The sequence below is a fragment of the Telopea speciosissima genome, chromosome 7, assembly GCF_018873765.1.
Source record: "Telopea speciosissima isolate NSW1024214 ecotype Mountain lineage chromosome 7, Tspe_v1, whole genome shotgun sequence".
NCBI classification, from domain to species: domain Eukaryota; kingdom Viridiplantae; phylum Streptophyta; class Magnoliopsida; order Proteales; family Proteaceae; genus Telopea; species Telopea speciosissima.
The window spans coordinates 4,655,274-4,670,211 of NC_057922.1; the positions used below are offsets into that span (position 1 = coordinate 4,655,274).

Sequence of the window (14,938 nt, forward strand, 5' to 3'; positions counted from 1 at the left end):
CATGAACAAAAAACAAATACCTCAATTTAAAAAGTTAGATTTGTTCGACAAAGTGATCGACATTCGTTGAATTGCAAGCGAAGTCAATTCTGTAGTCAAAATCCTCGATTTTGCCAACGCCACCATAAATAAGACTGAAACAACTTAAATCAAACAAATGATCAGCTTCGAATCCTACAGAACTGAAACCAGCAAAGCTGAACTTCATACTGGAGCTACCACATTCTTAAATATCCAACTAAAGCAAACCTGTAGCGAGAGAAAATCCAATACAGCTCCCTAAGAATATCTCAGGTTAAAAACCTAGACTGAAAAACGAAAGCAGCTTTGCAGATACAAGAGAAGTTAAAACGTACAACATTAAAAAACGCCAAGTCCCGATATCTCAACTAGAATCCATCTCAGAAATACTTCAAATGCATGGTAGAATCAGACACAGAAAGAAAAAAAATCCTCGCCTGCCGAAGCATAACTTCCCGAGCAGAACTGATTTGAAAATATCAAAACAAAAGAAAAAGAAAGAAAGAAGAAGAAGGAGAAAGACGCTACAAAGCCATCTCGTACCTAACTCGGATTCTGCGAGTACTTAAACCGCAAGGGAAATCACGGAACCTTTCGATGGAAGCTTCGGAAGTGATAGAAAGACAGATCGAGACAGGTCTGAATAAAGAGCTGTTTCTGTGATGAGAGAAGCAGTAAATGTAGTAGTTTCGCCATGGGACGATGGATGGATTGATAATCTCAGAGATGAAATATCAGCTTTCGAGAATCCAACCGTTCGAACGGGGATTAAAATAAAGAAAGAAACATTCCAACATCCCGCCAAATATAAGACAGAGAGGTAGTAGGACTCAAGAGAGGTGACCAAATTAATCCTTTTTTAATTAGGATTAATGTGGATTTTATGAATTTACAAAGATACCCCCTATTTTGACCAGAGTCAACGAAGGTTCGATGTTGTCTAGTTGTCGACACTCGACAGTCTACACTCTACACTAGTCTACTCCGTTATTTGAGGTTGCCAGGTCACTCGGAGATTAAGCCTAGAGAATGAGGGTAAAAGGGGAATAACATTGATGTACGAGATTATAAGCTTATAGACCAGGCGGGAGAGTCAGATGACGAGAAATAAAGAAGGAAATCTTACAATTTAAATCTTGCGAAACGGATCCCACGGCGCCAACTTGGTAAGAATCCCAAGGCACACCCACGATCCCAATTTCTATGGTATCAGTAGTTGCCGATATCTTTTTTTTTTATTTTTTATTTTGGGGTAAGAGTTGTCGATATCATATCTATAGATACATATCGGTTGTATTATCGTATTAATATCGATTCAAATTAAAACATCCTTTTTCGAAAAAAAAATCATATCCATCAATTTGTATCGATCATGTATCAATAATGATACAAATCAATCGAATCGGCCTATATCATTCCACCAATATGGGACATCAGTGAGATATCAAGATCAGTGATTAGCGATATTGATACAGATCATCTGACACAGGCAATCCGATACTGACACCCCAAACCATGTTAACATGAGACTCATTGGGTGATGTGTTCATGATCTGATAATTGTGGATCATCAAATTTGGAGGATATTTTAACACCAATGCATGAAATATGAAAATTGAGAGTTTTTATTAAAATCTTAAAAATTAATTAAACATTGTATTTGGTTGCTTTGTTAGTATTTAAGGAAAGGAAAAGTAGTGGACAATGAAATTAAATTTTGAGCTCTCTCGTTGCATTCCTTGAGGGGAAAAAAAAAAAAGAAACTTTCAAGAATGGTAATCCGTCATTTTCTGTCTTATCCTTTGCGTAGAAAAAACACTAGAAAACGTTAAAAGGAAAGCTTTTCATTTTATGTCTTACCACTTACATGAAAAAATATAAAGAGAAGCTCGTCATACATTTAGGGTTGTCAAAGCGGTCAGTTCAGGCTAAATCGCTTTCGATGTGGTAAAAGTGAATTATTTGAAATCAAATCAATTTGGAATATTTTGGTTATAATTTGATTTGGTTTTGAAATCTTATCAATTTGTTATGGATAGGTTTCAATTTCAATCTTATTTGAATCCTACCAAAAACCCTAACAAATGACGAAAATAATAATCTCACATCGGATGTGAGTATCAAGAAATCCGATATGAAGACTTATAGGTACTTGAACACCTCTCCTTAAAAATTAGCATTTTAAATTTGAGTTCTACCCAAATCCTTTGTTCAAGTGAGGATTTTAAAGTTATGATGAAATGACTTCTTTTAACTCCAAAAGTCACCTACAATCTGACAAAAAACAAGGTCAAGTTACAAGTTGCAGTTCATTTGAAATGTGCAATTACAATCTCACCCGCATGATCTTCAAACACCATGTGGCGTTTCATGGAACCTGCACCGCAACGCACTGCAAAGGATTTTTATCCCAAGATCACCGCTTAGGTAACATTGAGGTTGGCTCAGGTTCACATACGATAACCATCTCGTATGCCTCTTAGACATACAGATGGAATCTACTTCACATAAATAACATTAAGGCTAACCATCTAGTACGCCTCTTAAGTGCACAAATGGAATCCACTTCACGTAGATTTGTATTGATAAAAGTGTAATCATACAAACTACACACCAAGCCTAAACGGTTAACCGATTTTTAGAACCAGGGAATGACGGATATACATACACAACACACACAGACTTAGATTTGTTGTACCTCTTTAAAACAGAAAACTCAGAAAAGTAGACTTTAGAAGAACAAGAAAATAAGATCACAAACACATTAGAATTTAGAAGCTACACAGAAATGGTGCTTATTTCCTTTCCTTTCCTTCGCTAAGCTGCTCTTCCGTTGCAAAATGAAGAAGATGTCGAAGCAGTACTGCTTGGGTGAACCTTCTTTCTCCCCCCAAGGAAACGGCGGCCATAGGATTTCTTCTCTACTGTCTCTCCTCTACTACTATCTATTCCTTCTATTCTCTTCATCTTCTCCTTATGGAGTTTCCGCATCACGTATGCCTCAGCCATATGAACTCCAACAGAAGACATTCTCAGCTACCGATCAATTCAAGCAGAGAGTATAGTTGTGAGGAAGTTGGGATTGAGGAAGAATGTTATTTATAGGCGCTACTTTATCTTAGAGAAGGATTCGACTCCCCTACCCCCACTCGGGCAGGGGTGAGGCGGTACATTCCACCTTGCTTGTGTGTGGAATGCACATAACAATGAGGGCAGGCTGAAGTAGAGGAGTCTAATTGCTTGGGGAACAAGCGTTGAAGTGGAGCCCAGCCCATGGACCAATTGAATGTCTTATTGACTAAGCCATGCCATCATCATAAAATGGTTTTAGGTTCCGTTCTCCTCTTTTTTATGTTGGTTTTATGGTGGGATATGTATCTTTCTACAACGCACCCTTCAGCATCTATCTATGGATGGAATAAGAATTTGGAAATTATAGAACTAGTATACAATGCTAGCCGGGACAGAATAATGTGGTCCTTCATGGGCTTTGTTAATTTGTACTCGCCTGTGCCCGGGCTACCCTTGCCATCATGGTTTAAGTGCACAGTATCAGATCAGGTATCAATCACCTTCAAAATCAATATAATACCATATAAATTGGCTTGTATCGGACAAGTTTGCCCCAGGTTTTCTTTAAAAAACGGGGTTGTAAAACAGAAACACGTTTAAGACAGAGGGAATCGATCTTCATCCATTCTCATTCCAAAACTGATCCATGTGGAAGAAGTAAATTTGACTGAAACTTTCCAAGCTGTTAAATGATAATGTTAATAGAGAATACTACATAGTAGATATTTTGGCTAATTTGAAAGGCCTCTTAGTACATATCATGTGAATAAGTTTTGTTATTTTGTAGTTTCACTTCATTCGTGGAGAAGAGGGAATCTCTTAAGCCATCTCACTTGATCCTTGGATTGGTTTAAAATAGGGTAATATCGAAGAGAGAGTTTAATAATGAAATTAACTGCCCAAGAGTCCAATCATAGGATTACACCACCTAAAGAATCTCTTTGCCGTGAATGTCGAAAAACATTCTCTTAGTTTTCTGTAGATTTCTTATTAACACCCCTCAAGGTGTAAAATAAATTGTAACTTTACTTGTTTGCTTTTTTCAAGAAAACAAAATATTTTTTTTCTAATGAAGATAAATATTATCAAATTCTGAATACACCTATCAAGGTATCATTTAGATAGTGTCGGAGAGAAAAATAAAAGTGTATTATTCTGAAAAAAACCATATACACTTGATTAATATGAGTAAAATAAAACTCTTTTAATTTGTGTGGTAACTCTAGATTTGCATTATTAGATTTGAGTTTAAGAGGAAATAGTAAACTGTCTAATATTCAAGAAATGTAGGGATAAAAGTAGACATAAATATCTTTTGATTGGATTTGGAAGAGGAGAGATCACCACTTGACCTATTATGATTTATGATTTATAAGAATGAAATACAATGTGCTGTGTATATGATTCTTCTCTTGTCAAAATATCTTGACTTGTCCAAAAAAGAAAAGGCAAAGTGATGTGATGATGGCATATACCAAAATATTCTATGTCTATTTAAAAGAGATTGAAATGATATATAATGACTCTTCTCCTGTTCGGTGATGAACCACGATCTGCTTTAGATGCGATTGGACTACATTTGAGAGTATTATTTACTAAATGGAGGGTTAAATACTTAAATATCTATTGAAAATCACGAAAATCTCTGAAAGCTTGTTATTTTTCTGTTGAAATTCCTTCCCTTAGTGGGAAGCATCAAATAAGTGGTCCTCGTTCACTTGTTTTGTCATAGAAAATCTCTCTAAAGCTTTTGCCAAGCTAATGAGTAATGCTGAGCAGACGCAGGATAGGAAAGACATCATAATAAGGCAAAACCTTTTATAAAAGGATAATTTATTTTCATCTCTTAAGGTGTCAAATAATTTTTGTATTTTTTACGGTTTTTGTCATATTAGTATTACATACAATTTTTTCTAATGAGGATATATTATTATCATTTTACATTTTGAAATATGTGTATGACAATGACATATTTTATTACGGACCAAGTTTTCCTCCACCCTCGGTGAATGAGATCCCATTTATCAAGCGACGGGAATGGGTATCAGGTATCGGGAGGGTATTTTGGAACATACAAAAACCCTAGAAGGGGTTTGTGAACCCTAGGATGGTGGGTGAACCATCTTCTATGGGTGGAGGAAAACTTTATCTTTTTCATAATGATATAATGATATGTTATTTTCAAATTATTTTTGAAAACCCTTTTATACTGCTAACTTAAAGAACTTATGAAAATAAGACAATAGGTAATTAAAATGTATCAAGTTTTAAATACACCTATATAGGCATGAGATGCATCGAGTTCTTCTCTAGGGATCCTAGCGCCCAGGGAATGCCCAAGGGGGCATCCAACGGCTGGGCTGGGCTGGGCTGCACACATCCTGATGGTTGATTAGCGCACGCCAGGATGTGTGCGGCACAACCTAGCCGTTGGATGCCTCCTAGGCACTCCCTGGGCATTGGGTTCCCTGGAAATGAACCAGATCCCTTATATAGGTGTCATTCAGACACTCCCTTGTATAAATTGAGGTATTAGTAGGAGAATTTATAGGGCCAACATATTCTTTGACCAAGAAATATAGTTTACACGGTATATTAATAGGTTTATTTAGGAGCATTGCAATGTATAATAGGTTGATTCAAGAACATATCATCGTATGGTATATTGGGTTTCTTGTGGAGACCATTTTAGTTCATTCCTTTTATATTTTAATTTTCAATACCAATGACATTTTGAAAGGTAAAGCACTAAAAATAGAGAAAAGTATTTAGTGACTTAGGTTGAATCGAGAATCTTTTTGTCCATGGTGATTTGATGATATGGTTTGACTTTTTGGTACGATGAATCTCGATCATCATTAACTCACACCCCCTAGCGATGAAGGTTTAAAATACCTTAAATTAAAGGGTTGATTAAAGAGATTCGGAAAACTTGGTCTCTGAAAATACAAACTTCAAAAGTTTAGTCAATCATTATACTTAGATGACTTGTATTGCTATCTAAACAATAATACTTAACAAATGAAATTTTGTATTTGATCATAATTTTTCTTTTATTTATAGGTATTACAAGAAAGACCCAACTAGATCGGACCTGGTTTTCCTCCAGCCATGGTGGAGCTAGCTGGAGGATTCATTTAAAGAGAGTTTTGAGTCTCTTGGAGGCTTCAAGGATAACTTCTCTATTACCAAAAGCACTTATTCTAATAAACCCTTCACCGCCGGGACCAAATCCAGCGCCTGGAACCGTAACTATGTGGGTTTTCTCAAGTATCTCAGTAAATACATCCCAAGAACTTGATGAACCTGGGAATTTCACCCAAACATAAGGTGCATTTTTGCCACCATATACCTTCAATCCAAGTGAAGTCAGTGTATCAATCAAGATTTTCGCATTCTCTCTGTAGTTGTCTATCACACTGCACAAGGCCTGAAAACAAACAGATTATTATTCGTATTAGTTTAAGATTAAAAACTTTGAAATTTTGAAGATGACTTAAAAGGTTTTAATTAGAAGATATGTTCGGATTTAGGATTTAAGCACAAGGTTGTTTAAAACAATATACCCTGTATATCAAGTTTAGAATAAGCAGTTCTCGCCTCCAAATAGTATCACCGATTCCTTATTCAAGTAAACTTATATTAGAACATATATTAGGGTTATAGAAAACTATACCATATAGCCTTCTTGTGAAAGACATGTTAGTCCACCGGCTTGAACAATATTTGATGCACCATTAAAGCATGTGCAAACAATGCGATTATAATCATTAATGACAGGAAATCCATTTGCATATTTCAGCTCCTTAGGAATCACTGTCCAACCTAGACGAACTCCGGTAAATCCCGCGAATTTGGAAAAAGTGGACACTTCAATTGCAACCTCTTTGGCTCCAGGAATTTCAAAAATAGTTCTTGGGCTATCATCAGAGATATAAGCAGTATAGGCAGAATCATAGATAATAATTGATCCATTTTTTGTTGCAAACTCTACAAGTTGTTGTAATTGTTTCCTTGTTGCCGCATGACCAGTTGGATTGTTTGGTGAGCATAAGAAAATTATATCTGTCCTTGGAGTAATTGATAAGTCCGGAAAGAAATCATTTTCAGGTCCACATTTCATGTACTCTATGTTCTTGTACTTCCTAGTTTTTTCATGGAACTCACCAGTCTGTCCTATTAGCACACCTGTATCAATATATGCCTGTCTCAAACACAACAATTTCATTAATCACTAAACAACAAGCATTATTAAGAGGATAACCAGGGAAAGATTTAGGAAATTTCACCGGAAATGAGGGGTCTTGAACAGCTATCGTTAAATTAGATCCCATAAGTAGCTGCAACAGAATAGTAGAGATCGATTAGGATACGGGAAATGTTCTCTGTGCCGGAGGGAACAGAGAGAGGAGTGTTGAGATGTTTGGAGTTATAGAGTTATAATCCCACATTGGTTTGTTCATGTCCGTGATGCCCTCATATACTCGGAGTTCTCTCTCTTAATGTCTTAAGGTTTTGGATTGGACCCTCAAACAAGTCTCAATCGATAAAAATGTAAATACCTGAAGGCGAGAAATGTCACATTGTGCACCATCTGACACAAAAACTTCATCACCTTTCACTTCTACATGTGTGTATAACTTATCTGCTATAGCCTGTCTTAGTGCCTGCAGTTATACATATGGATTGACTTAAAATCTTGAAATAAAGAATCTAAATAAGTGAAGTGCTTATTAATTGGTTCGGTTTCAGTTTGGATCATTGTACGAACATTTAATTGGTTTGGTTTGGTTTGAATCGGTTGACTGGTAACAAACCAATAACAACCAAATAACCGATAAAATCGATGATAAACCGATTAACCAATAACAAATGATGTAGTTTGGAATTTGAAACCGATTAATAATTGATTTGATTTTGGTTCGGATTCCCAATTAGGAACCGGGATGCTAAGACAGGATTGGTAGGAAAGAAAAAAAAACACTGCGATACATTACCTTTTCGCCTTGTTCAGGTCCATAACCACTATAGCCTTCATCCGTTGAGAGAGCACAAGCTTTCTGCAAACCAGTGTATGTAATTGCTTATGAAATAGAGAATACATATTGTCCACAGATTTTTATCTTGTTGGGCAAAAGAAAAGGATTAAGAAATGGGAATCATTGACCCGGGTCAAGGAGGGACCCACGAAGGATCAATACGGATTTTTTTTAGAAAAGACCTGACTTCTTGTAGGCGATAGGAAGAGAGGAGTCTTGAACTCAAGACCAACCTACTCCAGGCACCACTACAATTAGTGGTCCCATAGGTTAGCTTCACCGTACTACAATGACTACATAAGTCAGAATGAACATTGAATAGGTGTGTAGATTGCCATTCATCCCGGGTCCAATTGTGATTTGATTTGCAAGTATTAATTAATTACCTGAACCATAGAAGAGGTAATGATTTGTGGAATAGGCTGAGTAGTATCCCCAACTCCGAGGGTTATCACATTTGCTGTTGGGTACTTCTTCCTATGTTCTTCCTCCCTTCTACGAATCTGCATTCAAAATATATAATTATACGTACGAGGAAAGAAGAGTGTGTAGCAAAAAAAAAAAAAATCCAATTTATGAGTCCTGAAGAGATTGGAAGCTACTAACCTCTTGAAATAAATACCCATCTCGCAATTTCTCCATGTTTGAATTGCGAGGAACCTTTGTGCAATAACCTACCAACGGAACAACAAAATTTAAATACGAAATTACGAACACATCACCATCAACAATTTTTAATAACGAGATTACTTATAAAATGAGTTCATATATCGAATTGAGATCGTGGGCATACCCAGTTCTCTCTCCTCAGGAGAGAGTTGAGTTGGAGACATCTTGAATTCCTTCCTCTTCTTTCACTTTTGAATTTGACTCAGAAGAAATTTACAGGAGTTTTGAAAGAGTATAATGCATAAATTAGACATTTATACATCCATTAATAAAAACCCATTTATAGGAAAATTTTTTCCTACACCCCTAGTATAGTGTGCAGTTATCATCCTAAGGTCCTAAAATATCCTATTACTAATTACGAATGGTTGAACATCCCTCCCATTATTGTGCGATACCTTCTCCCATCCATCTGAAAGCTGCGGCTAATTCTCCTTTGGGGCTTAAGAAATATCCAGTCCCCGTTTACAAGAGGAGCGTGTGGGAATAGAAAACCCAAAAAAAAAAAGAAAAACAATTTTCTTCATTGAAAAGTGGCCAAGGCTGAATTAGATAGTACGTTGACACAAACAGCATATGTCAAACCCATGGCGTCATGGTCTTACGGCTGCATTTGGGGGGAGGAATTGAAAGGATTGGATTTAATTTTAGAGAAGCAGTTTTTTGTACAGGAGTGTGGCCTACGCCAGCACTCCCATGTGTCTATATCTCTCATTCTTTAAACAAAGGGGCAGAGATGTCTTTTCACATGACGACGAAAGAGATAGACTCATGGGAGTGTTGGCGTAGGCCACACTCTCGGACAGATAACTTTTTCCCTTAATTTTATTGCTTAATTTTTCGAAAAATGATGAATTGAATCACACTCCCCCAAACAGCCGAGTAATCCAAGTCCATATTTTCTCACTTAATTCCTCTGCAATTTCAAAGCAAACGGTACGATCCTCTTTGACCAAAATTAATGCTAAACCCATCAAGCTAGAAAGTCCATCGATCTTTGGTCTTCTATGGACTATGGTGTTTTTCTCGGATCCTATTGCGGGGTCACCCAATACATAAAGAAAATTTGAAAATTTTTTTACTGATAACCTTTTGAATGGCAAAGGTGAAGTACTAAAAATAGGTGAATTTTTCGTCACCCCAGATGAATAGAGAATCTCTTCATTTTATGATGATTTGATGCGATAATTGGATGTACTCTATGTACAATGAGTCTCATTGTTAACTCTCACCCCTAAAGAATGTTCAAAACATCAAATTAGAGATTTTCTTTTCACTATGAAGAAGCAAAACTTATCCTTTAAAAATACGTACTTCAAAACTTAAGTCAATCATTACATGTAGACCCTATTTGTTTGATGAAAAATAGCCACATGGGATAACTATACGGTATTCCATAAAATTCCAAAATGGGCAGATGCTTGGTTGCATGGAAAACTAAGCAAACCATCCATGTATTAAGGAAACATGTATGTCTACATGACTAACTTTATCCCACCCCACCATGGTTTTAGTGCATGGTATCGGTGACCCACAAAAACGATATGATACTAATATGTTATCGGCTTGGATTGGCTGTATCGGATAAAAATACCCTTGAATTTTCTTAAAAAATGAGTTTTTTGATCATTTTACCCCTTGTCCGTACCGTGCTATCAATATGATATCGGCAACTAACAAAATCGATACGTATTGCCTGATACAAATGATACGATATCGATACTTAGAACCATGCACCCCCACCCTTCTCTAAAGTTCGTCCTCTCTTTTTTTGAGAGGGGGGGGGGGGGAGTGGAGATGAATGACTTTATTACATGTAGGGCTCAGAACTTTAATACGCATTGAAATAAAAAATTATAAAACTCCATTATTTATTTTTTTCTCTTTCATGTTCTTTAACCTCATTAGATGTTGGGCCCATAACTTTTCCTTACCCACCCTTTTTTATTTGATCATAATTTTTTTTATATATATTATTACAAATAAGATCCAACCCTATAAACCCCAAAGGCGAAGGTTAGGGCGGACTCAAGCTAAAGTCCCCACTGGATATCAACAACTAGAGATACCATGGCCAAGGCCAAGGGTGGCGCGCCTTCAATCATTTTCATTTAAAGAGAGTTTTAAGCCTCTTTGAGGCTTCTAGGATATGTTCTCTATGACCTAACGCACTTACTCTAATATACCCTTCACCACCTGGCCTGGACCAAATCCAGTGCCTGGAACCGTAACTATGTGTGTTTTCTCAAGAATCTCAGTAAACACAGCCCAAGAACTTGACCCTGGGAAATGTACCCAAACATATGGTGCATTTTTGCCACCAGAAGCTTTCAACCCAAGGTGGTTAATTACTCAGTCCAGCTCAGGAGTTATGGCCTCTCTCAAATGAGATCAAAGGTGTGGTTCCCTCTTGATGAGATCATAAGTGTGATCTCGCTCCAAATTCCATCCAATATATCTCTCTCTTGAAGGGCTTCTATTGTTCTGTTTTTTTCTGTTTATAAATATCAAAAGCAATTCGATAGTTATAACACATGCAAAAAGCTGCAAATATTGTAATATGATACTAAATAAGACTCCTATTGTGTTAAATAAGACATGTTGATGACAACAAAAAACACCAATCTGTGGCACATGTTATATAACTGTTCGCAGCATATGTTAATGAGTCAAGAAATGGCAGCTAAGCAGTAAGCTATGGAAGCCATGCAAATTACGTTTATAGGTATCTATGTCTGAGTGAAGATTACAGAAATCCTGAGCATCTTGAATTCTAGCATGAATTAAGTAACTGATTACCATGAAGACATCAATCAAAAACAGGAGCACAAAACAACTGCAAAACCTTATCTACCTGATCATTGGCCATCTCTGTGGAAGCTAATAACTTTTGAACAGGTTCATCATGAATATTCTGCTTGGTCAACATCTGGAACCCCTTCTCTCTAAGCTTCCTTTGCTGCTCAAATTCTCTGAAAGCAAAGGGAACATAAGACAAGTTGCAATAGTAAAAGCACCCAGTTTATGGCATATTTGATGTGGTACCTGAACCCTGTTTTAGAAGTAAGCAGCTGGACTGTGACCTAGCATCAAATAATCCATTGAATCACAACATAAGCAAGGTTTATAAATAATTGATTTCCATTTATAGCAAAGAAGAAGTAATTTCCATATAGGGCATCATTATTGTCCAAGGGATTAATGAAAAATGAATTGTCTCAAACAAATTGGAAGTGTTCTGAATTTAATCAAGAAAATTCCCTGAAAAATATTCAGAAAACACATCCACAAATCCTCACATGTAAAACAGCTCCCGAGTCGCAACAATTAAGAGGCAGAGAAACAGCACAAGGCTTTGATGCATCAGCATAATCAGCAAGGTTGATGTTAGCCTCACCAACGACGCTGGACCGAGAAGAACCCTAATGTCAGCAAGATTCAGATCAAATGTTATTGTTAATCACAGTTTGGAAGAAACTAATCTATTCAGAAGGCCTCTTTTTGTTGGATAAATGAGGGTAGAATAGGAAGCAGTCTGAGCATAACAATGTTCAATTGCAAGAAGACAAACTCCAACTGCATTAAATGAATATGCAGGAAATAAGAAGGATTAATACCATTGCCACAACAAGTTTATACATCTTTTCATCATATTCTCTGGTTCTTGGATCTTGGAGAAGTCTTGTTGTCTCATAGATAGGATCTGCCCATTTGCATGTCCCATTTCTGACACTAGCTTTGGTTGTCTTTGCCGTTGCCTTTCCAGAATCAGCAGGAATGAAAGATACAAATAATTTATCCCATCCAGTTTGTGGAATCTGAAACAGGAAAAATGGCGGGCGTAAAAACCAATCACCTAAGATTAGAAGAACTGAACCCACGTATAATTATTTCCCAAGGCTTCAGAACACATGCAGTTCGTTCCATCATTATCAAAAGGTAGAGGCTGCATGTTAGCAGAAAACCATACAAACCTGCAATAACATATGGTATGGCTTTATTTGACAAATCTCCAGCTATTGCATGATGCAGAAGATCAAAATCTGATCCAATCTAATCATTTTTCCCCTTTAATATTAGTCTTTCAACAAGTAATTATTAATTAGGCAACCTCAGTTCCTAAGAAATCACATTTGCAGGAATCAAATAACTGCGGTAAAGATTAAGTAGCCTATAATTTATATCTAGATCTACAATTAAATTGGTAAAATGTAAAATGTAATACAACATACAAAATGTGTATTGAGGAAACCTTCGCTACACAACCCACCTTTTTGAGCCCATGGCATGTCTAATGTGGTCCAGATTTTTTGGACGAATGACTCAAAGGTCCCCTGCTTACACGTCAAATTTCAGCTAAAACGGAGTAAGACAAACACCAAAATCAAGTTATGAAAATCCAGGACCACCGAGAGAGTGGACACCAATTAAGATAGGGATGATGAAGAGCGTTCTACCAACATAGGGATGTATAGAGTAAGAACTCAACGGGACCCTACCTATCTTTGTACCTAGGAGATATGTAATTGAATTTGGCTATGAAATTTGACACTGAGCAATCTAGATCCTACTCTCTCTGTTTAAAGGTCAGAATTGCCCCCATCATTCTACACACAGCAGAACTAGGTGGTATGTGGAAACAAGCTTGTGTACACTGGCCTGTGTTAGGACAGTAATCAGTAGTTTCTAGCATCCAGCAAGTGCCACATTAAACCTAATCAACGCCTCTATTCATCATCAAAAAAGGGAAGGCAAGCTTTGACAAAGGGACTGAAAAGCGAAAGTTAAAATTATAGCTCCTAAATTAACAGCTCCTGGAAAGAACTTGTCATGTAACCTATGTAAGATTCCGGAAGTTCAGCGAGATCCAAAGTTGGATCGATTGCGGAAGAAATTTTCCTTTTTCTCTCTCCTTTTTCCCAGTGTAACCCAATATATAATGCTTCTGATCAGAAATCACCAATGGGGCTCCCACAAATTTAAAATAATAATAATAATAACTGAAAGATTCCTACCCAGATCAAAGAGCTAAAGTCACATTTGAAATCCTTAAAGCATAAATAGTTCGGGTCAAGAAAAATGCATAGTCTAAGACTACATTGTAAATAAGAACCTTCCAATTCTCTAGTACAAGCTCGGAGATTGATCGCCATAAGAAAATTAAAGACATCAAGCAAGATAGACATCATATTAGAAAGGATGCTATAATAGACAACAAAGAATCCATCAGGAATGCAAATTCCACTTTTTTACAATAATTTAAAAAAAAAAAAAAAAAAAGAAGGGAGAAAGAATGCTACCTGAGTGCGTGCAGTGCGCTGCCTCTGCGCCCAGACACAGGGGCATGCGAGATGACCACCACACCCCATGGAAAGGCGGAAATTCAGGGGGGTGCGGTGGTCATTTCACCCCGGACCCACCCACGCAGTTCTCTTTCCCTTAAAGAAAAATAAACTTACATGTGTCGTGTGGAACTGCAACCGAAAAACCACTTTTACTTTCACCTTCTCAACCTTCCTCTTAGGAATCCTTGACATTATTGAATAATCAATCGATCATCTGCTACAAACAATCAGTTTCCCACTTTCACTTCCTTTGTTGATCAGAACAAACAAAACAACTACCCTTCATATCATTTATCTAAAAGGGAATGATGCAAGATTATCAAACGTAGCAACCCAAAAGTTCAATACAAGAAATACAAACTATCAATCACTAGAACATCAGGATGTCAAAGTCCAGCCCCATGATGACAGAGCTTCAAGAGACATATGATGCCTCATCTTGATACAAAAAGTGTGATCAGAGGCAAAGTAAGAAGTTAATAACCAATAGCAAGTATGTCAAATCTCAAAGAAATGATAGTCTCAAATTTCACAACAATACAGTTTTTATTGTAGAAAGCAAGATTAAACTTAATTGGTGGGTAGGATATTGAAAATTCACACGAAAATAAGAAGCAGGAATGATATAAAGAACATATATACAAAATTACATTGTTGAACTTACATGTTATATATATAATATTTAGTAATATTTTTCACATAAGCTTGCATCTCTGTATAAAAAATCTGACCCAAGTTGTTCAATCCTATTGGACAAGCTCCCCCACCCCACCCCCCCCCCCCCCCCTCCAA

The 14,938-nt window shown here is 36.8% G+C and overlaps 2 protein-coding genes across 2 annotated transcripts; both read right to left on the bottom strand.

Annotated features, from left to right (window-relative positions):
* Positions 1-6,226: 6,226 nt before the first annotated feature.
* On the bottom strand, positions 6,227-8,965 carry LOC122667388 (LL-diaminopimelate aminotransferase, chloroplastic-like). Its single transcript, XM_043863651.1, is given in 8 exon segments — positions 6,227-6,523; positions 6,770-7,297; positions 7,383-7,433; positions 7,656-7,806; positions 8,050-8,153; positions 8,519-8,635; positions 8,739-8,806; positions 8,926-8,965. Coding segments are annotated over 8 exon segments (1,356 nt in total).
* Positions 8,966-11,402: 2,437 nt separating this feature from the next.
* On the bottom strand, positions 11,403-14,570 carry LOC122668074. The gene is made up of 5 exons (XM_043864625.1): positions 14,261-14,570; positions 12,419-12,619; positions 12,101-12,223; positions 11,847-11,884; positions 11,403-11,773 (listed from the first exon to the last, which is right to left on the bottom strand). Exons 1-5 carry the CDS (start codon positions 14,336-14,338, stop codon positions 11,611-11,613), a joined length of 603 nt encoding a protein of 200 aa, XP_043720560.1. The 5' UTR covers positions 14,339-14,570; the 3' UTR covers positions 11,403-11,610.
* Positions 14,571-14,938: the final 368 nt, after the last annotated feature.